The following is a 26,531-nucleotide window of genomic DNA, read 5'->3' on the forward strand; positions in this document are numbered from 1 at the left end:
TCCTTATATTTGACCATTTTTGCTTGTCCCAGAGTTCAGCTTTAAGATTCAGGTCATTCAGTGACTGTTAGGTGCATGCACACTGACTGGAGACAAGCTATGATGAAGTGTAGTTTTAGAATTTTCGGGTCAAAGGGTAGCCTGTTTGGTTTATTTAAAGCTTAAGACTTAAAGCAGGACACCAACCAAAAACAAGATAAATGGACAGTATATTAAAAACTAATGTTACAAAACAAGCTTTTGCTGCAATATTCACCTTCATTCCAGAGATTTTCTCTGCAGTGCTTTTTTTTTTTTTTCCTGCCACTAGATGTCCCCGGGTCTGCCCGTGCTAATCACACAATTCAAAGATGCCGTGTGTGGCTCGTGTTTTGAGCTATTCCTATCGACATCACGCTGCTTAAGAAATCACAATTGTTGGCTGTACAGTGTCTGCATCTAATTGACCCCTGTTGGTGTATTCTGGCATCCGCTGGAGCCAGCATGGATGTAGGAATCTATATGGCCAGCTTGGTTCTAGTCTTGTACAATATGTTGGGACAATCTATGTACTTGTTCCAAGTCAATAACTTAGACAGTACTTTGGGGGGGTGGGGGGGGGGAGAGAGAATCTCTAGTTAAAAATGCTTTCTCCGGTTTTCACCAAGAGGACAGTTTTAAGGTGTGTGTGTGTGTGTGTGTGTGTGTGTGTGTGTGTGTGTGTGTTTTTTTTTTTTTTTTTTTTATCTCTAGAGAAAATGAGTCGGATTCCAATATCCCCTTCACAATTTTTGGAATGTTTTTCTTCCTTTTATAAAAAAGCTACTTGCCTTCTATGTTCACGAGCAGCTAATTAAATCCAGAATCGAATGGTCTTGGCTTTATTTACTTGGAAACCTGTTGCTTCAGTAAGACCGCATGGTGCAAGCCCTCTAACCTCTGCATCTGTTGTTGGAACAGGGTGACCAAGTTCAAGGGATGAGTGATCAAGGGTTGCCATATAAAATGTATTGACCTTTGTCCCTCCCTGTCAAGTGGTGGCTTCTTTAGATCTCCTCCGTCCACAATGTTGGTGTTGATCAGATTGACCTGCAGTTCTCTTCTGCACTAAATTATATTGATGTTTTCCCTCTACACGCTTGGGCCTGTGTTTGCTGCTATATATTGTGCCTTTGCATTATCCTGTTACTTTGATGGTTCTGGCTGGACAAGCTGCTAAATCATGGGGGGGGGGGGCATTGATTCTTACAAGGGGGACACATCACTTTTCAACAAAAATTAATGGTTCTAAAGGTTGTGGAGTGGTGTGTGTGTGTGTGTGTGTGTGTGTGTGTGTGTGTGTGTGTGTGTGTGTGTGTGTGTGTGTGGTGTTGTGTTTTTTTTTTTTTTTTTTTTTTTTTTCTTCCTTCATTTAAGGTAAACACCCCACAAACTATTCACCCTTCCCTCTAAACGAATCTTACCTGAGCCTGTTCGCGATCCAGCGCTGTTCCAACTTAAGGTCTTCTCTTCCACTCTTCACAGGAATTTGGGCAGCAGTAGAAGCCATTGGCCCCTAAAGTTGTCAATCAAATCCTGTAAGCAAAGGGCAGGGGGAAGGGCCAAGCTAAGCTGTGTCTCTATAGACGCACATAGCTGGGCTCAGGAGTGAGCATGCAGATGTGATTGGAATCTGAGTAGGCCAGTTCCATGTTACATAAAGCACTTGTGGGCAAATGGTGGGTTTTCAGTTTTTTTTTTGTGCAAATCCCCTTGAAGTGGTGCTTGGGAATGAAATTTTAATAGGTTCATCTATGGTTCACCCTTTTTAATGCTATGTTCACTGTGATAAAAAAAACTAGTAATAGTTTTTCTGGAGAACATGAGTCTAGTCTCTCAATCCTGTGCTGCTCACAAACAACATGTTTTTATATGTTTTCTCTTGAAGGTTTAATAAGTTACCGTATATACTGGAGTATAGGCTGAGGGTTTTTCTGCACCCTTTTTTTTTTTTTTTTTTTTTTGGGCTGGAAAAACCCCACTCGGCTAATACTCAAGTGAGGGTGCAGCCTCATTGTGCCCATCTGCAGATGCACCTTTGATAACTAACGCAGCAGGTGTCTCATGCAGTCTGTACAGCGGCCGTCCATTGTAACAAAGCCCCGGCTCCTCCTCGTCCGTTATAGAGGGAACACTGATACAATCACAGACGAGGAGGCGGCGGGGCTTTGGTGGAGATACCTGCTGTGTTAGTTAGAAGGTACAGCTGCAGATGGGCATTGTTTACCCAGTAGCTGCTGCATTTCCCACCCTAGGCTTATACTCGCGTCAATACGTTTTCACAGTTTTGTTGTGGTAAAATTAGATGCCTCTGCTTTTATTCGGGTCGGCCTATACTCTAGTATATTCGGTAGCTTTTTTTTTTTTTTTTTTTTTTTTTTTTTAACTTTTTTTTTTTTTTTACTTCAATTTAAATTTGCAGTTTTTATGAAAATAAAACCTGATTGTTCTGCCATCAAGGTCCTTATTCAGACATTCTGTGTGACGGCAATCTGCTGTCTCTAGTTGTGCTCCTGAAGACCACAAGTGCCAGTTTAACACCCATCACACAAGCATTGTCCATTGTTTGTCACTTTTAGGATTCTCCTTGATTTAAAAAATAAAATAAAAATCTTTGATAGACATTACTTGAACAAACTAAATATCAGTCTGTAAAACTGGTCATGCATTATACAATTTTCTTTTTCAAATTCCTTTAGATTTACCTTCAACTATGTAGTACAAGGACCTGCCTGATTGCATACAAACTGAAAGGGTTTAGGCGTGACCTCATTTTGGTAAATCTAAAGGAAATTTGTAGAAGTAAATTGTATAATGTATGGCCAGGCATAGGGTTAACATCCTCCTGACTCTGTGTGCTCATTTTATTTTCAGATGCATACCACCTGGTACCTTCAGGATATTTTTGATTAGAAACCAGGAATGTCCATGAATCAGAAGACTTAAACCGTTTGTTACCCTAATAAAAAAAAATGGATCCTGTTCCCTTAAAGCATGTTATGCAGCAAAGTGCTTGTGCTGTGTAATTTGCCACCCCCCCCCCCCCCCTGTGTCACCTAACATACCTGCCTGGTTCTGCCCTCCCCCTGTAAACTGACCACAGTTTATCATGGCTGCTGAGCTCTGACCCCGTGGTCATTTTATATGCCTCTGTCATCCGCAGCTCTCTTCTGTCCTTCTTTACCCCCCCCCCCTCCCCCTTCCCGTTAGTGCAGATCACTCCCCTCTTGCTGCTATTATAACTATAGCATATTTATACTATTCCACCTGTTAATGATATGTGCCTCAGTGTCTGTGCTGTATAAAAACTATGCAGATTTACACCTTCTTTGTTTTTTTAATATCTGCATGTCTCCATGCACTCGTGTGACTGCTCGTCTCTCTCCACCTCTCCTTCTGGCTGACATCAATGGGAGTTCTCTGCCCCTCCCACTGAAGCTGTCAGCCTGGGAGAGGAGAGAGGCGAGGAGTCATGTGAGCGCCGGGAGCCTGATATAAGATAGAAATCTGCAATTTTTTTTCTTGTATGAGAGATTCTCTTGCTTCTCTTCTCTCCCAGGCTGACAGTTACAGCGGGAGGGGCTGAGCACTCCCGCTAATGTCACCTGGCAGGAGAGGTGGGGAGAGACTAGCAGTCACATGAGCGCAGGCAGACATGCTGATTTAAAGGTATAAATCGGCATTGTTTTTATATAGAACAGACACTGGGACACATCGTTGCTTGACAGATTAGATGGTATGAATATACTATAGTGGCTTTACAACTACTTTAATGCTCAAAAAAAGCCCATGTACTATTTGAGCATACCAGTATAAACAGGGACAGTTAGAAATAATGGGATTCTGTGTAGGCAGGCATAGGAAAACCGGGTAAAAAATGCTTAAGTGTGAATGGGGGGCTTACACAGTCAGTGCAAGAATTTGGTGCATTGACACCTTTGTTATGGGGCTGCTCTGTGTATGGAGCAATAAAAAAAAAAATTGTACTGCCAGCGCATACATATTAACATTTTGTTTCCGTTCACACCTGAAGCATTTTTGGGAACAAGCTTCAAATTGCTCAACTGTCAACCCCAGGTTTCCCATTGTATTCAGTGGTGGGAAACTTGGCAACCTAGGGGTATCAGCAAGTCATTATTTGTGGTTTATGCCGTGATCGCTCAGTCGATAAGTCCTGTGTACAGTTCAGATTCCATTTCATAAAGCATTTCCATAAGTCTTTTTCTTTTTTTTTTCACAAATAGCTCAAATATCTTCTAGAATCTTTCTGACATGGTGCAAAAACACAGAATGGAAGCCTGTGATGTTAATTTGTTCTAGACCATAGATATAATTTAATAGGAGAAAAGAGTGAATAGATGTTACTGTAGCATACAGAAGAGTTGAGTGTACCAGTGGCGGGTGCTGACCTTTCTCGTGTCGCCATGAATAGGACATTCATTGTTTCCCCGGTATGAACTCTGACTCTTCAGATTTGTAGGTGGAGGACATTCTTTCCATTGTTAAAGGGTCCTTGTTCTTGGCACGATCTCTCCCACACACGCTTGGTCCTGGTTATAGGCCTCCAAGATGTAGACCGTGCACTCAGACACAAAGGGGCTACTGACACTTGTCAAAACGTCTGTTGTCTTATGATACAGGCCAGTTGGTGCTAATGTCTAATGTGGCTGCCAGCTTGATCTACAATATCTCCAGTGACCAGGGCAAAGAGAATCTGCTTGTTTGTGTTTATTTTTTTTTTTGTTTTTTTTTTCCAGTTGGCGTCCCCTTGTACAAAATATTCTGTAAAATATTTGTACATTTTATTTAATTTTTTTGGGTTATTTCGGTTTATATAGATCTGTCAAGCTGTATAACTTGATGTGCCTTCACAGGTTTTGTTTCTGATTCATGGCATAGATGAGCCGCATGGGTGTTTTAGTAAAGTTGCTTGCTTATTTTTTTTTTTTTTTTTGCAAGTTTGCTCTGAAATCAGTTTATTCTGTGCAAAGCCCGGGTGTTCCCCTTACTCTAGAACAGTGGCCTCTAAACGGTGGGCTAGATGCAGCCTTTTGCTTGCTTTTTATCCAGCCCTTGGAGCACGATTTCATCAACTGATGCCAACAATGGGGCACGCCGTCTCCTACTGACACAAACGATGGGGCGTTAATTTTTCCCACTGATGTTGGGACCTTCTCTACTCCGACTGACTGTCTCTGGAGTCTAAGGCCCTTTGCTTAGAAAGTTTGGAGACCACTGCTCAAAGTTACAAATTGGGGTGGTTACCAATTTTTAATTTTTATATTTTTTGTAGAAAATTGTCTGATTTTATGTTTTTTTTTTTTGGGGGGGGGGGGGGGTGGTTACCATTTTGTTTATTTTTTGCATTGTGCAAAGCCCTTCTATGTGCACTTTAGATATACAGTGCCTTGCAAAAGTATTCACACAACCCCCACCCCTTGGCATTTTTTGTGTTTTTTGTTGTGTCACAACCTGGAATTAACATGGATTGTTTAAGGATTCGCATAATTAAATTTACGGAACATGCTCACAACTTTGAAGAAGTGTGTTTTTTGTTTTGTTTTTTTTATTGTGAAGCAAACAACAAATGAGATGAAATAAATCAATGTGCATAACTATTCACCCTCCTAAAGTCAATAATTTGTAGAGCCACCTTTTGCAGCTATCACAGCTCTCCTGAGCTTGCCACATCTTACCACCTGGGATTTTTGCCCATTCCTCCTTGCAGAACTGCTCCAGCTCCTTCAAGTTGGATGGTTTGCACTTGTGAACAGCAGTCTTCCATTTTGTGTTTTGCTGAAAGTAATGGCTTTCTTCTGGCCACTCTGCATAAAGCCCAACTGTGTGACGCGTATGGCTTATTGTCGCCTCGTGTACAGATGCATCCAGTCTCTGCCATGCAACTCTGCAGCTTCTCCAGGATTACCTTAGGTCTCTGTGCTGCCTCTCTGATTGATTAATGCCCTCCTTACCTGGTTCGTGAGTTTTGGTGTGCAGCCGTCTCTTGGCAGGTTTGCTGTTTTGCTGTGCCATGTTCTTTCCATTTGGTTATGATAGACTTGATGGTGCTCCTAAGGTCATCAAACATTTTGGATATTTTTTTTTTTTTTTATACCCTAACCCTGACTTCTACTTCTCAACATTATCCCTTACTTGTTTGGAGCGTTCCTTGGTCTTCATGGCAGTGTTTGGTTAGTGGTGCCTTGTGCTTAAAGTGGTTGTAAACCCTTACAACTCACTTTGACCTACAGGTAAGCCTAGATTAAGGCTTACCAGTAGGTCCAAGAAATATCTCCTAAACCTACACGGTCTAGGAGATATTTGCCGAAAGACAGGCACCGCTGTGTACGGCGCATGCACCTTAGATAGCGGCGCACAGGCGCACTGTCAACGGCGATATGCCGCGCGTGGCGGCTCCCGTACGCATGCGCGGAAGTGAAGTCATCACGGCTTCGCGGAAATAACAGCGGCGGAGCGGCGAGACCCACCGAGAAGATGGATGCGCCGGACTGCAGGGGACAGCGGGGACATCGCTGGCTCCTGTGTCAGGTAAGTGACACATAATGGACTACTATGCGATGCATAGTAGTCCATTATGCTTTGCCTTTGCAGGGAATGAAAGAGGAAGTAAACTCATCAGGGTTGACTTCCTCTTTTAAGTGTTGCAGCCTCTGGGGCCTTTCAAAAAAGTGTGTATGTAATGACAGATCATGTGACACTTAGCTTGCACGTAGGTGGACAACATTTCTAATTATGTGACTTTTGAAGGTAATTGGTTGCACCAGAGCTTTTTATGGGCTTCATAACAGGGGTGAATACATACGCACATGGCAATTATCAGTGTTCTTCTGAAAAATCGTTTTATTTAATATATTTTTCTAATTTTACTTCAACTGAGACTATTGTGTTCTGATTCATCACATATATAATTCGGATTAAAAAAAACATTGAACCAAGGGCTGTAATGTAACAAAATGGGTAAAAAGCCAAAGGGGAGGGGGGGGGTGAATACCTTTGCAAGACACTGTAAGTTATGAATTGGGGTGCACCCTACACAGGCTTGTTCCTGAGCTGCTGCTCTGTGTCCAGTCCCTCCACTCTCTCCTCATTGGCTCACAGAGGGTAAAAAACCTTGAGCCTTTAGAACCACTTGTCTACCAGGCACTTGCACCCCATTCCTGCCCAAGCTATTTTTCAGCTTTCAGCGCTGTCGCATTTTGGATGACAATTGTGCGGTTGTACCCAAACTTTTTTTTTTTTTTTTTTTTTTTTTTTATCATTTTCTTCACACAAATAGGTGGTACAGATGGGCATTGAGTGGCACTGATGGGTGACACTGATGGGCATTGATCGACAGCAATGATAGGTGGCACTGACTGTCATCACAAATGGGCACTTGTGGGCACTGCTGCCATTGGTGGACACTGTTTTGTGACACTTTATTCTAATCGGAGCACTGATGAGCAGAGCTGCGAAATAATGCCTCGCGGGCCGGAGATACCACTTTCAGCGCGATCATGCAATCGGCTCATTGGTATAGGGCTTTAGAGAGCCGATCATGACAGTTCATCCAATATTATTTGATCGGACAAGCATGAAAATTTTCCTCGTACAATGCCAGATCGTACGATTTTCGTTTTAGTCAGTACAGTTGTCGCCTGAAAAATACAATAGAAATACACTACAACACATGACATCACTTCCGATATTTTTTTTTTTTTTTTTTTTCCTGTCGTATGAGAACTTTCGTTACTTTAGTAACCTATTCAATTTCTACTTGCAACTAGTAAGCGAAAAGTCGGATGATCTGTTGTCCGATTTTTGGATCGTGTATACGGGGCGGATCAGTGTGCTGCCAGTATTACTCAACTGCAGCGGAGAACAATCAAGTCCTATACCAGACATGACTATGCTGTGGCAGAGCTGTGTAAATCTCAGGAATGGGTGGAGAGAAATAAAAATCCTTTGGAAGATTAAACCACAGTTCTATGCATTTCACCTGTGTATGGAGCTGTTTGCCTGAAATTCAGCTTTAGCCTAGATTCTCACCGGTGTGGGACAATGTGTAAGTCGCACGTTTTCTGCGCCAGCAGCCAGAATGTACTGCACTTTTGCAGACAAGAGAGGATGCCATTGATTTTTTTAAATGGCACCCCACGCATGAGAAAACGAAGCTTATTTTCAGATGCATGAAAATGCATCTTGCAAAAAGCACCATGTGTTCTCTGTACGGCTGCAGTTTTGAAAAGGTGCAAGAACAGTTTCCCTGTGTTTGCACAGGCATGAGGTTGCTGTACCTGGGGGCAAACGCGGCACGCACAAAACAGAATAGTGTGAACCTAGCCTTGGTGCATTAAGTAAATATAACAAATATGGTGCTATGGGAAGTGCTACTGGATAAAAAAAAGAGAGAAAACACCGTGATTGTAGTTTTTTGGTTTTTCTGAACTACAGGAACAATGCTTCATTAATCTCCAGTAAGTGCCCAGGAGCTGAAGTGTTACTGGATGCCTGCAGCCTCTGAACAATGCTGAAATATTAGTCAAGCAAAGTTTGGGAGTTCACGGTATCTTCCCCCTCCTTCCCCGATGGAATCCAGCCAGATTCTTCCTCACCTCTGTTCTCCCTCATGGATACACCATTCCATTGACCTACTCCCTTCTGGAGAGAGAGCCAGCCTCCTCCTAGGCCTGCTCGGCCTCCTCCTCTGGCTTGTATATATTGTGTTTCAGCTAGGCTGGAAGTTTCTGGCAAGCATGGTTTCCTGATAAAGTTTCACACACTAAGTCACCTCCGTTCATGGATTTGGGGGTCAATGGGGTCAATTCAGAGCTGCTGAAACAACAAGGTGTCTTGCCATCTCCTCAGCGTCTGCGCCATGTGATCTCGTGTTTTCAAAGACCAAAATACTCTCTGCCGCTTAACTGCTGTGTATATTCCTGGATTAAAGTGTCCCATCGTTCTCTCCTGTTACCCTAAATAAACATTTACATTCAGCTGTATCCAGGAATACTGTAACCTATTCCGAGGGGTCAGTCTCTAGAAATAAACTACACACGTTTTTTGTTTTGCGCGATTTTAGTTTCAAAATTCCTTTTTATTTTCATAGTAATTTTTGATGTGGCCATCGCATTTTACATGCTTGCCTTTCTATACATAGGTGTTTTATTTTTATTTATTTTTATTTTTTTAATAGCAATTTTGTAGATTATTCACAAGTCAAATGTTTGTTTACTGACTGTGATCATTCTACCTTCTTCTTAATTGTTGAGATAAGATATCGACCACACAAGGAGTGTTTTCATGGAGGGCTTTTTCACACTATGTGGGGAGACCTGCGTCTTTCTGCACCTGATCAACGCAGGTCTCTGCAAGAGAACATAGTAAATTATTGTCTATGTGCCTTGTTCACACAAACAGTGCGGAATGGTGTGCAAAACCTAGGCAACCAAAGTTTCTATCTGTCTTTACACCTCAGCTGAGCTGAGAAACTTTGTGACGTTTCAGTAAAGTTATAAAAAGGCCCCGTATCCATCACCAGCACACAACAGAAAAAGCCCACGGGCAATTCGGCGCACACTGGGCCTGTTCAGCTGACTCCTGGACTTGCATTGTGATGGAGAGAAATCTAAAGTGGTTCCCCCTCCCCCACACACAGAAAATTTGCTATTGGGTAGAGCTTTGGGTTACTGTACACGGAAGCTGATCTGTATTCTACATAGTTGCATTTTCAACCTAATTTTGAATGAAAGCATATGGTGTTAATCTTGAGAAATGTGTGCAAAAAAGGCGCTTTCAAATTACACCTTAGGATCTCCCTCTCCAGGAGGATCTGGGGGCTTTGTAGATCAGGCTTGCCAACAGCAGCTACTGCAGCTAGTACAATACTTGCATCCATTAAAAGGGGTAAACAATCGAGATAAATCAACAATTCCACCCTTTGACCCTAGACTCACATCTATGCATTTGTATGTGTTTTTGAATTTTTATTTTCTTCTTTAACAAACTATGAATAGCCGGTTGTTGAGGAGGGGGCAGCTGCAGCGTCATCAGCTGAATGTATAAAAAAAAAGTCAAACCAAAAAAATTGCTGTGGGGTCCCCCCAAAATCAATACCAAACTCTTATCCAAACATACAGGTCAGGAAAGGGAGGGGATGAGCGTGGGACCCCCTCCTGAACCATACCAGGCCACATGCCTTCAACATGGGGGTGCTGATGGGGACAAGGGCCTCTTTACCCACAACCCTGGCAGGTGGTTGTGGAGGGCTGGGGCCTTATCGGAATCTGGAGGCGCGCCCCCCCCCCCCCCATGTGAATGAGTATGGGTTACATAGTCGGCTTGTATTTTTCAGTGAAGTGGAGTGCCGTGGTAGTTCATTCTCTCATCCTGTCAGATTGTATCTGCTTGCCCATATGGGATGTATGAGCACACAGATACAATGGCAGATCTGCTGGAGACCTGCATGGCAATGCAGTGCAATTTGCACCAATTTTATTTTGTATTGCTGCCAATTGTATAGGTACTCGCCGATTTAAAAAAAAAATAAAAAACTGGTATCTGGGCCTTACTTAAAAATTTTCTTTTACACGTTTACTGACGCTGCATTTTTGTTAACAGTTGTATTTGGAATATATAAAATTTTGTTTTTGACTTCAAGAAATACATCCTGACATTACAAATAAAAAAAGAAAAGACATGTATAAATTTACAATGACTCAAGTTTATCCCCTAGGGATTAGAAACCAGACCCCTATTGGTTACCGCACTATTATAAGTCTATTAATGTATTAAGCCAACAGCAACACTGCCAATCTGTATATTTGTGGCACAGCACAGCTGTTACTGGCACCCTGTGATTGGTGAATACTTACTTTGAGTCCCCCCCTACCCCACCCAGAGACCTAAATGACTTTTTTTTCTTTGCTGCTTTGAGTAGACTGACAAAAGTCCCAGTTAGTGACAGCAGAACAAGAGATAAAGCCTGATTATGATACTGCGATCTTAGGAATGTTTGAACTATTCAGGGAAGTGATGAAGAACATAGAGAAGACACACATCTGCTAAATTAACTTGCATTTAGTGAAAACTTAAAAAAAAAAAAAAGTGTATTGCATTAGTTTGCTAAATACTGTACTGATGTCCTTAGTAGGCACTTGCAATTTACAGTGAACCCTCCTTTTTGTTAATCTATTTACACTCACTGCTGTTAAAGTGATAGTAAAGGTTTACAATAATAACAAACATTATGGGCTCCATCCAAAACCCTCTCCTCCCATATCCTAATCCTAAGGACGTTAGGATAGGGAAGTGTGGGTGGGATGATGGCGGGGAGGGCTTAGGGTGGGCTACTTTGGGTTTATAAATCGTTTATGTACATTTTATGTTGCACTTTATTAATAAAGTGTTGTGGTAGCCAGTAGAGGTGTCATCCGTGGTGGGTGTGGTTTTGTATTTGGAGTCTTTGCAGACATTTTCCCCCTAAATAGCATGGGGATTTACATGTGAGAGATATATAGTTGTGTATATGTGTGTGTGTGTGTGTGTGTCTATTTCTATAATTTTATATTTATTTAGCTCCTTCTGTCTTCCATAAGAGTCTCATGTTCCCTGCACACCATATATGTAGAATCTGTACAATAACGGGTTCATGAAGAAAGTCTTGGTGGCAGAAGTGTTGGGGGTGGGGGGGGGTTAAAAAAAAAAAGTCAAGGTTAAACTCTAGTGCCCATCATTCTCAGAAATGTTCATGCCCCCCCATTTGTCCTGCTTAGCCTTTAAGGTCTGGTATCTGGAGGGTCTCTGGTTTCTGTTGTTTCTCAAGCTAACTGTGTTGGGGAAAGTCAATGAGCTGTCCAGGCCTTCTAATACCCACATTTTCTGGCTGACTAACCTGGAATGGATCATTAAAGAAGTGTTTATTTTACAGGGTCTTTGATGAACTCCTGACCCAGCAAGAGACAATCCCATTCTCGTTTAGAAGCCGCCAACCATGACTGAAGAAATGGAACGTCCCAGAAGTGGCCTCAGTGTGGCCAGCAGCATTGCCACAACTACCTCTACCAGTCAGGGGTCAAGGGTGAGAGCTTTTATGTCGAACTAAGATAAGTGGGTGCATTGCACTTTTTATGTATGCAGTGTTTAGAAAAAATCCTAACTAATGTTTTATGTATGCATGTGAACCATATATACAAGTGTGTAATGTGGTTTTATAAAATGCACTCATCAAACCCAACACAAAGCAAGTAAATAACGCAAAAATAAGCACCAAAATACTCTCTGGGGAACTCCAATAACTCATAATGTGCAATTGCTGGAAATGCACTTTAGTTTCTGACTGAACCTGAACTCTAAGCAGATACAAAAGTCCCAAATGAATGCAGCAATGTAATCACAATGCATCATAAAATGTATCAGCCTCTTGTAGTCCCTTTATGGAAGGGCTGAAGTGTTAGTGGAAGCAGCAGTATGAGGAGCCAACCAGCTTGTACTTTGGCAAGTAGCACCCTGATTGGAGGAGAGCTCAGAGTGAAATAAGCTCATCATTGTACTGCTTCTCCTTTCACTGTCCAGGATGACCTGGGATCAAAAGAAAGGTAGTTGAATGATGCGGTTCATCAGACTGAGTCGATCTAGTAGTAGAAATAAGCACTGCTGGGAAATATCTGGATTGAATATGAATATTTGCAGCAAAAGCTTGTTCTGTAATTTTATATCTTTTTAATAGACTTATTTTTTTTGGCTACAGTTTTGTTTACTAAAAAAAAAAAAAAAAAAAATGCACTGACAGTTATGAAATGCAGGTACCTTGAGGTTCCTGCCCTTGCCTACCTACAGCAGCACCCAGTACCTACTGCTTCACCCAAGTGGCGCTCCATTCTGTAAGGCAAAACTCTGAAAGTTTGAGGGAAGTGTTGAACCCTTTTAGCCCCTGACGCCCACCCCACCTTCCTACAGGCCAATCACTATGAAGAGACTACCTTACAGGCCAATAGAAATGGGCAGAACAGAGCTTTGGCTGGCCTGGCACTTGATAAAGTCACTCAACTAATTTTTACTAGGAGCAGTCTGGAATAGTGTATTAAAATTCACTATTTAGCCCCCATTTTGAAACCTATTTCAGAAATTTGTCCTCCCAGAAGGAAGGACTGGCATAGTAAGGCTGCTTTGACCTAGGAGGACTTGTGTAGCCACATTTCATAATTTTATATATTGCAAATAACTGTTAACATTCAATTTTTTTTTTTTTATTCTTAGCCATCGACCAGATCAATAAAAAGAGTGCACACATTTGGAAAAAGGGAATATTCGATCAAGAGAGACCCCAATTCTCCTGTGATTATTCGGGGGTGGCTCTATAAGCAGGTCAGTGATTAAACGCGTATACTTTTCCTCTTCTTTTCCATGGCTACAGTTCAGTAATCCTCAGCAATCAATCAAGCTATCCTTCAGTGATATTGCTTCAATGGATCAGAATCTGATTTGATTCTGCTAACTGTATACTTTGTATTTCATCCTTGATCTGTTCACTGATGTATTGTGTTTTTAATGCATAGTTCCCTTCTCTGCCTAATAGCAAAGATATTGGAAAGGACTCCCTCTAGTGTCAGTTTAGAAAACTTCAGCTAAAACCACAGAAACCTGTAACATTGATCTTTGCCGCTAAAAGTGTTTTTTTTTTTTTTCTCTTAGGACAGTCAAGGATTACGACTTTGGAAGAGAAGATGGTTTGTGCTGTCTGATTTTTGCTTATTTTATTACCGAGGTAATCCATAAATGATTTTCATTAATAAAAGCTCAGAAGAAATATACAGTATAGTCAACTGTAAAGTTGTATATACAACCTTATTTATTTTTATCTGCATTGAAATTCCTCAAACCAATGGAAATATATTGTTCAGTATGTAACTTTTCAGTATGCCTTTTAACTATATCATTTGAAAGCATTTTGTAATCTCTGTATTCTATGTGGAAAAAATAGCTTTTGATCTTCCCAGAAATTCTGAGATGTCCTGTACTCTTCCTCCTGTTATCTCATAGTCTATTATGCCCTCCCAGTTCTTATTTTGGAACTGCAAGTCAGTCAGTGCCTATGCTTTTGGAGATGAAAACAGTTGGATGGATTGAGTAGAAAAGACAACTTGGCAGGGCTTACACCACTTAGTCCACCAAGATGCTGTATGTTGTCAGCCCATAACCGGACTTAAGAAACAAGTACATTTATGACAGCTCGGCAGGTATTTTTCTGCAGAGTCTTTGGGGTGATAAAACATGGGTAAATGCAAAGATGTACTGTATATGTTAGCGTTGCACCGATATATGTATCTGTGCTGATAGTCAGCATTTGCCTGTATACTTGAAAACATTTTGAATACAAAATGAATGGGCTCAAATCGCAGTGCAAAGAATCATATAGGATTTGAACAGGAATGCTGAGCGATTCGTGTCTGAATCATGTGCGATTCCACCCACCGTTCCTGTGTGAACCCAGCCTGGTCATAGTAACTTCATCCTAGGTTCACACAGGAGCGGTGCAGGAAACCACAAGATTCCGACAGGAATCTCACTGCATTTCTGTTCAAACCGCATGCGATTCTTTGCAGTGCAATTTGAGTGCATTCTTTTTGTATGGGCAAGGTATTGGTAATTGGTATCGGAGAGTACTTGACCACAGGTATAAGTACGTTCGGTCAATTTTTTTTTTTTATTGCTTCGAGATGCATCTTAAACATAAATGGAGCGGCACTGCCCATTGCAACCAGTCATAATCAAGCAAATGAGTGGACTATAAAATAACACTAATTCCTATGGGAAATACCAATCTCTTTATTTGTACAAATTGATTCACAGAGAAGTAATCCTTGTTTTGGTCTTATTGTATTGTGGTTATTGTTTCCAGACAGCCGAGAGGAGACTGTACTTGGCAGTATCCTGCTACCAAGTTATGAAATATTACCTGCCAGCCCAAGAGAAGTGAAAAATAGAAGATTTAGTTTTAAGGTAGGCCTTACCGTTATGTATTAAACCGAAACCATAATGCCTATTTTATCAAACTGCAATTAGTTGAATGTAAAACTTTTTTTTTTTTTTTTTTTAACATGGTGTAGGAAAGGGCTAAAAACCCCCATCAAGTTTATTTTTGCTCCATAGTGAACAAAATTGCCTTTCTAGAAACAGACAGGTGTTCTCATTTTGAAGTATTTTCTTCACCTATAATCTGATTACAAGTGGACCAATAGAAAAGCGTGATAGAGGGTTTAACCATTGTACAGTCTACAACTGAACAATAAATCTTTACATACACTCCTTAAAGCATCCCAAAGTGCACTCTAAGTTGGCTTTCATTCTGTATCAAAGTGTGTGTGTGAAGTCTAAGTGTGTGTCACGCTTTATTACCTATTGAAAAAGGTGGAGGTGACGATGATTGGGCTGTTTCCCATATGGGCCAACCAGACACTGTCTTTATTACTTCATTTTCTTGAAATTGAGAGAAGAAATCTGGTGCTCGTCCGCCTCCCCTAGACTCGGTTCTCATGAATAAAGGCACTGTTTTATATCTGGTCTTTCTGTGCTTCGATTTTTCAGGCAGAACATCCTGGTATGAGGACTTATTATTTTGGAGCTGACACACAAGAGGACATGAATGCCTGGATCCGAGCCATGAACCAGTCTGCTCTGGTAGTCGCTGACAGCAAAAACAGGTACGAATATTGGATATCTTGTTTAATATTTTTTATGCGTGGGAGACCAGTGAAGACTGATCTTCTCTTACAGTTTGTTGGCTCGCAATCAAAAATTTTAATGAAATTATGAATGAATATTCTTGCAGAGAAAAAGTAATGAAATAATGACATTAGTGGCTCTTTAAGATGGGTTGTATTTATAATATGAAATGTCCCTTTCCAGAAAAATAAAATGTGCAGAAAAAGGCTTTATTAACCACGTGTAATTATCCATAGCAACAGCCTTCTTACATTAACCTGTTGCTGCCTGGATAATGCATATATGCGGCCGCCAAAGGATGGTCTTTAGCACCCACATGCCGTTCATATGCATATCTGAGTGGCTGTTGTTTTTGTGCTGACATTCACGCTCCTATCACAGGGACCAAGATGTCAGCCAGTTCTAGGTCCCCTCTAACAATTGGTAGGGAGCGGGACTGTGGGACCGGCTCCCAATCATGTGACCATTGTGACGGCCAATCACAGTGATTGCCGGATCGAAAATCTTTCCTACACCCCTGGACGTTCAGAACCAGAAGGGTTTTCAGGAAAGGGTTAATTTAAATCCAGGAAGCCTTTTAGAGCCAGCTGGTAGATGAGGATTATTGCATTTGTATGGATTAATAAAGCCCTATATAGTTGATTTGTTTAAAGCCTAAGTTTATCTAAAACAAAAAACAACAAAATAAACACAAGGGACTTGCCTTCAGTGTGATGTGTCCCTTCTGTCTTCTAGTCTAGTAGTAATCTTCCTCCTCTGATGCTCCACCACCCTCTCCACCATAATCTTCCAATGCTGTGGGGGTTAATGGAACTGAGGAGCTATCGGATGCTCTCATCAAGAGTGCTCGACTATGCCTGCCCTTTCTGCCCAGCTTCGCCATTAATAGAAGCCATACCATAGCTTCTATGAATGAGACATGATCTATGAATGGAGAGCGTGGACCCTGCTGTCATTTGCCTGTCCTCCATTCATAGATGCTCTTGTATTCATAGAAGCTGTAGTATGGCTTCTATGAATCAAGGAGCTGGGCAGAAAGGGCAGGCATATTTGAGCACTTTTGATGAGTGCTTGTGACCAGTCCTCAGTTCTAACCACCCCTGCTTCACAGGAAGATTACGGTAATGGGGGCATCAGAGTACAATAATTACTACTGAACTAGAAGACAGAAGCATTAGGGGCACAACATGCTGAAGGTAAGTCATGTCCCCGTGCCCCCCCCCCCCTTTTTTTATTTATTTTTATTTTTTTTGCTTTATTAAGTATACCCGAAAATACAATGTTTTAAAAAAAAAAATCATATTTCTTCCCTATAAAAAATAAAAAATAAATCCTAGTTTAATGCAAAATATAAATTTAATGGGATGGAGCTGAAATTTGGTTTTGTGAAAATGATAGCTGATTAGTCATTACAAGCAAAACCTCCTCCAGTTCAAATGCATCTATGTTAACTGATTTTCAGGCGGGACATAAAAATAGCAGATCTCTATTATTGCAGAGAGGTGAGATATCGACCTTGACTCGGATTACTTTTTGATAAACCATTCCGATTAACTTTTTCCAGTTTGTGCATCCCATTTCAGTTGCAATGAAAATATTTCCTCTCCTAAGAAAGAGAGGGAACCGTTCCAGATGACTCAGATGTTCCAAAATGCTGGAATATTTCTATGCATGGCCTAGCACAGTGATGGCGAACCTTGGCACCCCAGATGTTTTGGAACTACATTTCCCATGATGCTCATGCATTCTGCAGTGTAGCGGAGCATCATGGGAAATGTAGTTCCAAAACATCTGGGGTGCCAAGGTTCGCCATCACTGGCCTAGGCTATTCTCATCACATGCATTAACTCCTACCCTAAACAGTTATAACAAACAGCTATTGGATCAAACACAACATATTTGGATCTAACATATCTAAGATCTGCACTTTACCTGCAGATCTCAAATATGTTAGAGCAGCAACATTTGTTTTGGCTCTAAGTTTTGTAGACCTACAAAATATGGATGTACAATGTGAACTATTTTGAATTTCTGTCTTGCAGAAACAATCATGGCAACGGCCTGACCCCACAAGATGAACTATATGCCAGTTATGAAGATTTTTCCCATAGTGAAATAAACACTGTGGGTGATGATGGAAAAAGTGCTGAATCTCTGGAGATTGCTCACCTATCTGAGACCAGGTCACAGGATGAGAGCTCCAGGGACAGCCTGCCAGAACAGGACAGAAATGGAGACTTTGAGAAGGACAGCTTGTTCAGTGGACTAAGAGAGTCCTTGACAGATGCCATACAACATTACACATCTGTGTCTCAGAATGGGTCAGTACCTCCACCAACACCAGAGAGCTTGTTGAAGAATATAGAATTCACTTATAGCAGACAAGAGGTGGAAAGCAAGATGTCTCTGGAGGGGAAGGACTCGATACCAGAGGATGAAGAGTGGGTGCCTTTTCATAAGGAGCAACCTTCTGCAGAGTAAGAAAATACATTAAATCTTGCATGGACAGTTATGAGATGCATTAGTAAAGTCACATTCCATCTTTTGTTGGCAGGAATGCACTTCCCACACGTACAGTATATAATGGCACAATGTCTTAATCAAGCCCTTTACGACGTGGGTAGTGGTTGGAACTAATATGGATAAAAGGGAAGGGTTGGGTGGCGAGCATATTTGTTGTGTCTAGTGTGGGCATAATTTTAGGAATGCATATTAATAAAAGTCCCTGCATACACTTGGTACATAAAGAAAATGTTATGTCAATGTTCCAGTTGGTGCTTGAGCTTTTGTCAACCACCCTAGGTAATGAAAGTTAAATCAAATTACTTGGCAGCTCTATGTACAAGGACCTGTGTCGGGCCTATTAGCCAAAGGCGGTGGCATGCCAAAGGTTTTAAGACTCGGGCATGTAAAACAAATGCTGCTTTAAAGGACAGTAACATCTGTCCCAGTGTCTGCTACAAAAAGACAGGTTAAAGGTGAAACTTCAAGGAAAATATATATTTTAACTTTGTATAGAGCATGGTAAGTTTAAAACACAGGTCAGTTGTTGGTTTTTACTGAATACCGAAAAAATCTCCAAAATGAGGGAAATGCCCAGTTTTCACGAGAAATTGTCCTTAGTGGATGATTTCCTATATATTCAGCGATTCTGTTGACGACTCAAATGTTTTTTTTTTCCTTCCAGACAGTGGTCACATTGACAAATGGAAAGAGTGAGTCGTCATAGCAGATACAGAAGGGGGGGGGGGAAAAAACCTTACAGAGGTTCTAATACATCATCCTCACTCTATCCAAAAATTAAAGAAAAAAATAGCTTTAGATACATTTTTACTTTTAGTACAGTACATTTGTGTGCATAGCATTTTCTAACTTCTAAACTCTCTAATTATGAAGATGTGAGTTTACATGGTTTTCATTGTGTATTTTTTTTGCAGGCTTTATCAAGCTAGAAGTCCTCCTAGACCCCATCCTAATGGATTTGAATGTCCACATGATGAATATTCCTCTGCGGTCTCCTGCTCTGCCCCTTCCTCTCCTGCCATGCTTCCTACCCGTATATACAACTCTGAAGTTGTGGATAGAAATTGGAACTCAAGAGATGAAAAGCTCATACAACTGAATGAGGGTGTAGAAACTCGGGATGTAAGGAGTACGGTCATACATCCTTCCTCTGCATCAACCAGCAGTCCTTCAGCAGAAAAAACTGAGTACATGGCTCAAAGATTTGTCAAGGCCTCAAGATCACAATCTCTTCCACCTGTCCCATCAGAGGTTACAAGACACCGTATTGTAAAGAGAAGTCCACCCCCTAACTTGAAATATGCCGGTCCTGTCCACTACCTGGACAATTCTCATCCAAATGCTGCCCCAAAATTAAGTAGTCCTACCAGAAAAGAGACACCCCTGACCCCAAGTCTCAGCCCCAAAATCCAGTCTCCCAAGCACAGGGCTGCATCCGATGAAGATGTATTTGTGGCTGTGACTGGATCTCCTTCCCTGGGTAGGATCACTGTTAGATCCAACACACCCATTGGACGTGTGGACATCCTTCCTTCAGAGGACAGGCTTCTAAATTTTGCACAAGTCAGACATCATGAAGAAAGAGTTGGCGAGTACTATGTGACCAGCTCCAGGACCAGAAGTCATATTGTTAAATCAGCATCAAGACCACAAACTCCATCAGACAGGTATGATGTCTTGCCATCTGATGACCCTTTTGCAGCTTCAACTTTGGCAAAGGGACCCAATCGATATACTCGGAGATCTCAGCCTTTGGGAACAGAAGATGAAAGGATGGTAGATGGAGGAGGAATGAGTTTACCTTCTAGAGCCCATGGCTATCCTAACAGCAGAATGCAGATAAGACCAAACACTCCATCAGAACGAGTAATTGTGGAAGAATACTCCCCTGAACTATCTTTAACTCCTTCAACGAGAAGACATCGGAGCCAAGGACCAAGGGTATAGTTGAGCTCCATCTTTGCGATTTTTGTTTTGCAATATGTAGTTAGAGAAACACTAGCTCTGTGCTATTGAACTGTTAATGCTACCCAAGAAACCTGGCTGCGGTCTGATAGCCCGGGCTGTTAACATTGCCATCTCACATGGGTCACAGGACAGAAGCGTTTCCTTTTTGTTGCATGATTGATTCTATTGGGTACTACTTCCCGCTTATACTGCAAGGGAGGGGAGGCTGGTTTAAGTATGAAGTCTCATGCACACGGGACATTAACGTTATAAAAACACCAGTAGCTTTGCAATGAGTTTTTCAGCGTTTTTTTCTTTTTTTTTCTTTAGCGCTTTTCCACGTTAGCGTTTAATTTTTTCTTCAATGGATCAAAAACGTCAAGCGCTGGTGAGATGTGTTTTTTGAGCATTTATCTGCGTTTATGAGCGTTTTTGACGAAAACAGCTGAAAAACTCCTCTCATAACCCACCAGTCTTTTGGCTTTAAAAAAAAAACAAAAAAACAAAACACCCCAGCTAAAAACTGCTAACAGCCTATGTGTGCATGGACACGTAGGATAACTTGGGGAGTTTTTGACTGTAGAAATATCTGAAGCTAAAAACGTCCAGTGTGCATGAGGCCTGAAAGTTTCCAGTATTTATTATTATAACCCAGCAGGCTGTGTAGTGTTCACATACAGTAGGGCCTAATTAACGCCTTCATTTGGTGGACGACTGATTCCCTGCAGGAGACTGAGCGGGGTTTGCAACATAACCTGTGGATATTCGGCTCCTGGACTCAAAAGGTCTGTGTTCAGGGCTAATCATTCCCAGGTCATTTTTATTTTTTATTATAGGTACTTGTATAGCGCCATCAGTTTACGCAGCACTTTACATATGTTTTATTACATTCACATCAGTCCCTACCCTCAAGGAGCTTAATCTAAGGTTCCGAACTCATTTTATACATGTACTAGGGCCAATTTAGATGGGAGCCAATGAACCTACCGGCATGTCTTTGGAGTGTGGGCAGAAATTGGCGTACCCAGAGGAAACCCATGCAGGCACAAGGAGAACATGCAGGTAGTGCCGTGGTTGGGATTTGAACCAACGACCCTCGTGCTGCTAGGAGGAAGTGCTAACCACTTAGCCACGCTGCTGTCCATCGCTGCATGTTCGATTACATTAAAAAAGCTAAGGGTGCAATTGCCCTCTCATTGCTTTGTATGAGGCTTTCCATTCACATCTGTTCGCAAGAAACTCCACCGGGTCAAATCAAAGTCGATACCACATGCAAGTGTGACTAGGGCCTATATGTGCTTTTTTTATTTTACTTCTAGTATCATTTGACATAAAATATTTCTGAGGGGACTTACCTTTTTGTGCTTATTTCTACAAATCTACTTTAATTTATCACCCATCAGTTGGACGTTGTCAATTTGATTTTTTATCTTTGGCAGTTACTTATTGCATTGGTGTGTTTTTGCTAGAGCTAATAAGCAATAATTCCAATTGCCATTGCTCTCAGTAAAGATAAAAGCGCATCTATATATACAGATCACATCATACAGACATCTTTTGTTTCCTGTGGTAGTCATGCAGAATGTACTATAAATGTTAAGTTTTTGAACAAAACTCTCTTCCTGTTTTGCTAATTTTTCCATTTCTTTCTGCCAACAGTATTCTGAGCGGTCATTGCACCCTCCGGCTGCTTTTTCTGGCCGGAGTCTTGGCTACACACCGAGGCACCTGTCAAATATGGTGAGTAGACTATATCATGAGCTAATGAACTGTGTGAATGAGCCGTTCTGTGTATCTCTTGAGCAGTGTAAGATAATATTTCCCTGAGTGCATTATTACTGAAACGCTGATCGGCATACACAAAACACAAGGCTTTATTTTACTTCTGCAATTGGCTAGGACCATGTCTAGTCTTGTGTTTCCTTGGGGTGCTGCCCAGGCCATGCGTCTGAGTTCCAGATCAGCAGTGTTCTGGTTGGATCCTTCATTCTTGGTGAACTTTGTATCCTATGTTTGAGTTAGAAAACAGAGGATGTTATACTGTATACTTATTTCAACTATGGATAAAGTTTTCTAAAATGGAGAATTATCTACCTAATTTAGTGTTTAACACTTGATATTTGATTAAAGGCAGTGTAAGAGTGTTATTAATCACCCTTCTTAGCCAGGCAATTTTTTGCTTTTCGGCACTGTGCTACCTTAACCGGTAATTGTGCGGTCATACTCCAATGAAATTTAAAAAAACATTTTTTTTCACACAAATGGCTTTCTTTTGGGGTTATTTGATCACCACTGCGTGTGTGCGTGTGTGTGTGTGTGTGTGTGTGTGTGTGTGTGTGTGTGTGTGTGTGTGTGTGTGTATATCATACACACTAACATACACACATATACATATATAAAAAAAAAAAAAAAATGTAATATATATTTTGCGATTGTAAATGAAAAAGTAATTCATTTTGAAAAAAAAAAAGCAATATTTTGTACTTGCTATAAAAAAAAAAAAAAAATTTCTTCATAATTCTGCTACATGTTTTTGATATTAAAAAACATGGCAATAAGTGTATTGTGATTGGTTTGTGTGATGGTTATAGCACCTACAGACTATGGTAGGTGTGTAAAATATACTGGAATTTTTCTTTATTCTACTAATCACAGTGATGGGAGACTTGCAATGGGACTGCGATAGTGTGACGGTCAATCTAACACCAACTGATGCTGAGGGGAACTGACCGACTGCCACTGACATAAGTGATACTATACACTGTCATTGTACAAATGACACTGGGAAGGCGTTAACATCTAGGGGTTAAATGTGCGTGAAGTGTGCTGCTCTTTACTAAAGATCTTTCTCATCCCTCATTTACAGGGATGAGAATTTGACAGATCGTTCTCTCTGTACAGAGCTCTGTGTTTACCAACACAGAGCTCTGGGCTGTGCTTGCACACAGCCAATCAGCAGGTCCCTGCTGACAGGTTCACTCTGTGTACAGTCACAGCGGGAGCCCAGGCAGGGGGCCCACATGCACGTGCCCTAAACCCGGAAGTAGGCAGGAACGTACAGGTACCTCCCTTTGCCTGCAGCCACCACAGTACATTCGGGACCGGATCTAGCCTATCACATCTGGGGGTGCAGTAGAAAGTATCAGGGGTCATTATGTTAAAAGTATGTGTGAGTCAATGACAGTCTATCACACAGTGTCTCGACCTGGGAAAAGGTAAACGGACCCTGTTCTACCTTTTTATATCGGATGTCCATATTTGAGTCCCACTTTACATCAAGACTACTCATCAAAGTGCCCCCTTATAACAGGTATCCCCATCAAGAGTGCCCCCTTGCATCAGGTATCCCTTTCAAGAGACACGGGGTCTCTTTCTGTATGCAGTCATTCAAAATTTCATATGCTACAGCCCAAGTAGAAAATCCTAGTCCCTGCCACAAATGCTGAGTTCTGAAAGTTGGCAAGGGTCCTACTATATAGCATGCTGATAATGATCAGACTTTTCCATTTAGTTTTGTAGGTATTGTAGACAAAAAAATTGTAATAGTAGGTTTAGATGTGCCGCAACACTGCCACCAAATGTTGCTGCACATCTAAAACACCAGTTTGTTTTAAAGAGGGTTTAGCTACATATAGAGACTAATCAGATTCGGTGTGCACAGAATTCTGTTTGCCTATAAGGGCAGTTATACTGTATTGCCCTAAACCTAGCTAAACATTGAAGTCTAATGCCTCGTACACGGTCAGATTATCGTACGACGTGTCGTATGCGTTTTTGTTGCATAAAACTAACATCGACTAAAACAATACAAAATGTGCTCTACGAAAAGTTTTTGTTGTACGATTCAGGAAAAACCTTCCGGTGTCGGAAATTATGTCGAATACGTGTGACCGCTGTGTCTGCCATTCCTTTTGGCTTAATAAACATGATCTGATTCTGCTTTTATTGTCTTCGTTTTTTAGTTTTGGTAAAAATGACATAGTTGGATTTTTTTGACATACAGCAGAATTTATTAAAGTGCAATCAAAAAATGATATAATTATATCATATTTTCATGGAACATGCTGATAAAAAATTAACTACAATATTATCTGTTCATTGATTGCTGAGAAATCTTGTGATTGGCTACAGGCGCGTTTCTGTTTATGTTGGGCATTTTTGTGGCACGAACATTGTTTTGCATTCCCCCAACCTCCTTCCGGGCAATTTTTGCGTTTGCGATCATGCGTGGTGTTCGTTTATCGATTTTTAGCGCATACTTTACTGATTAAACGAATGTCGTACAATGGGCTATCCAAGCAGCGTTTTTGTGGTTGTCCCTTCGGATTTTGTTGGATGGACTGTCGTGATCAGCTGTTGAAAGATGTGTATTAACGATCAGATTATCGAACAATCAATCCGAAAGCTATTTTTATCATCCAATAATCTGATCATGTGTACGAGGCATAAATGATAATACAGAGAAATCATTACAATTTTATATATGCTTCGAAAATGTGCTGTAAGACTAGTTGCACACAGGCGTGCATTATAAACCACAGCCTTTACCGTGCAGGCTAGTGACCATTACAACACTGGCAGGCAGCTGTGCAATGCGTGTGTGTGTTGTTGTTTTTTTTATTTTTTTTATTATTTTATTTTTTTTCCCATTGCTATGCAGTGACACTGGGTACCATCCAATGCACTGCATAAAAATGCAGACTGTATGCCATAGTACTGCACATTGCACCAGCGTTGTGGTGTGAGCGGGGCAGGTAGAAAAACATTTTCTATGTGCCCAAGTGTTGAGCTGAGTTTATCCATTATGGAAAACTCCATGTGAACAAGCCCTTAAGGCATATAAACGCAGGTTTGACGCAGGTTTTTGAATACGCTGAACATGTTTTGGTAAAAGCACCTAGAATGTTTGTTTGTTTTTTAGGCAATTCAGACTGAAGTTTCAATTGGGTTCTAACAAAGAAATGGGGAAATAAAAAAATAAAAAAAGATTTTGCTACTACTTTATCAATACGTAATCTAACATTCTTACTATGATTCTGACTATATCCACATGATTATAGGTGTACATTACATCATTTTGTACTACGTTTTCTTTCAGTGACAAAACATTTTTTTACTTTTTGTGTGAATACTTTTAATAAGAATTTATTTTTTAATGGTTTAATTGTGTTTACTTTCTATTTAGTACGATGAGTATTTATTACAAGGTATGTGTATAGTGCCAGCAATTTACATAGTACTTTACATATACTAGAACAGTGATGGCGAACCTTGGCACCCCAGATGTTTTGGAACTACATTTCCCATGATGCTCTATTATACTGCAGGGTGCATGAGCATCATGGGAAATGTAGTTCCAAAACATCTGGGGTGCCAAGGTTCGCCATCACTGTACTAGAACATTTAAATCGGCCCCTGCCTTCAAGGAGATTAGTCCTAAAGCCCCTATCTCATACATACTGGGACCAGTTGGAAAGGAGCCAACTAACCTACTAACATGTTTTTAAAGTTTGGGAGGAAATGCAAGCACAGAAACCACATGCAAACACTGTCGTAGCCAGGATTCAAACTAAGGACCCCGGCCTGCAATGCCATAAGCCACATCTTATATGGTGTATTCTTTTAGCCCTAATGAAGGGAGGCCTTTGAATCCCTAAAACACGTTGGCTTTAACCAAATGGAATATTTATTAAAAACCTATTTTTGAGTGTACAGGACACGTCTGGCGTTTTTCCTTTCCTGTACGTTATCAATAAAAAAAAAAAACTCACAAACATTCAAACCCTTTGCCCACCCATTCCAAACAAAAGGGTTTTGGCTTTAGATCTACTGAAAATATTTTGGATAGAGTAGGTAAGGGTTAAAACCAATTTTCTGCCATCTCATTATGAAGATTTCCCTTTATTTCCTGTCCTTCTAGACTAAACTGGAAGTGGGGATATCCTTCCAGTGTGAGGGAAACCTCTTAAGCCCCATACACACTATCAGATTATTTGCTGAGTTTTTCCTTCAGATTTACCAAAACCATATAATATGAGGACAAACCTTAGGAGTTTCAATGTGTATGCAATCAGGCAGGCCCTTCTACTACATGGTTTTGGTAAATCTGAAGGAAAAACTCAGCAGATAATTTGATAGTGTGTATGGGGCTTTAGACAGTTGTCGAAGTAAAAATTGACCCCATTAGAAGAGTTTCCCTTGTTCTGTGGCAATACAAACCTTTGTGTTTATGCTCGCTTTAATTTCTGATAACATTTGGAGAAAATGTATCTTCTTAATTAATGGTGTTTACTCCTTAAGTACCTAAAACTTTTTTTTTT

General features: G+C 40.9%; 1 protein-coding gene across 2 annotated transcripts in view; it reads left to right on the plus strand.

Moving 5' to 3' along the window:
* PLEKHA4 (pleckstrin homology domain containing A4) overlaps positions 1–26,531 on the plus strand; it is a 100,745-nt gene that overhangs the window by 37,568 nt on the left and 36,646 nt on the right. For both annotated transcript variants that reach the window (XM_077457451.1, XM_077457453.1), the window contains exons 2-9: positions 11,948–12,097; positions 13,276–13,383; positions 13,711–13,783; positions 14,918–15,018; positions 15,604–15,719; positions 17,784–18,218; positions 19,179–20,205; positions 21,871–21,951. In XM_077457451.1, the coding sequence (XP_077313577.1) occupies positions 12,011–12,097; positions 13,276–13,383; positions 13,711–13,783; positions 14,918–15,018; positions 15,604–15,719; positions 17,784–18,218; positions 19,179–20,205; positions 21,871–21,951 (2,028 nt within the window). In that variant the 5' untranslated portion in view covers positions 11,948–12,010. The remainder of the gene's footprint in view (positions 1–11,947; positions 12,098–13,275; positions 13,384–13,710; positions 13,784–14,917; positions 15,019–15,603; positions 15,720–17,783; positions 18,219–19,178; positions 20,206–21,870; positions 21,952–26,531) is intronic.

This window comes from Lithobates pipiens, unplaced genomic scaffold, assembly GCF_037356315.1.
Source record: "Lithobates pipiens isolate NorthernLeopardFrog02 unplaced genomic scaffold, aLitPip1_a1.2 Scaffold_27, whole genome shotgun sequence".
Lineage (NCBI taxonomy): Eukaryota > Metazoa > Chordata > Amphibia > Anura > Ranidae > Lithobates > Lithobates pipiens.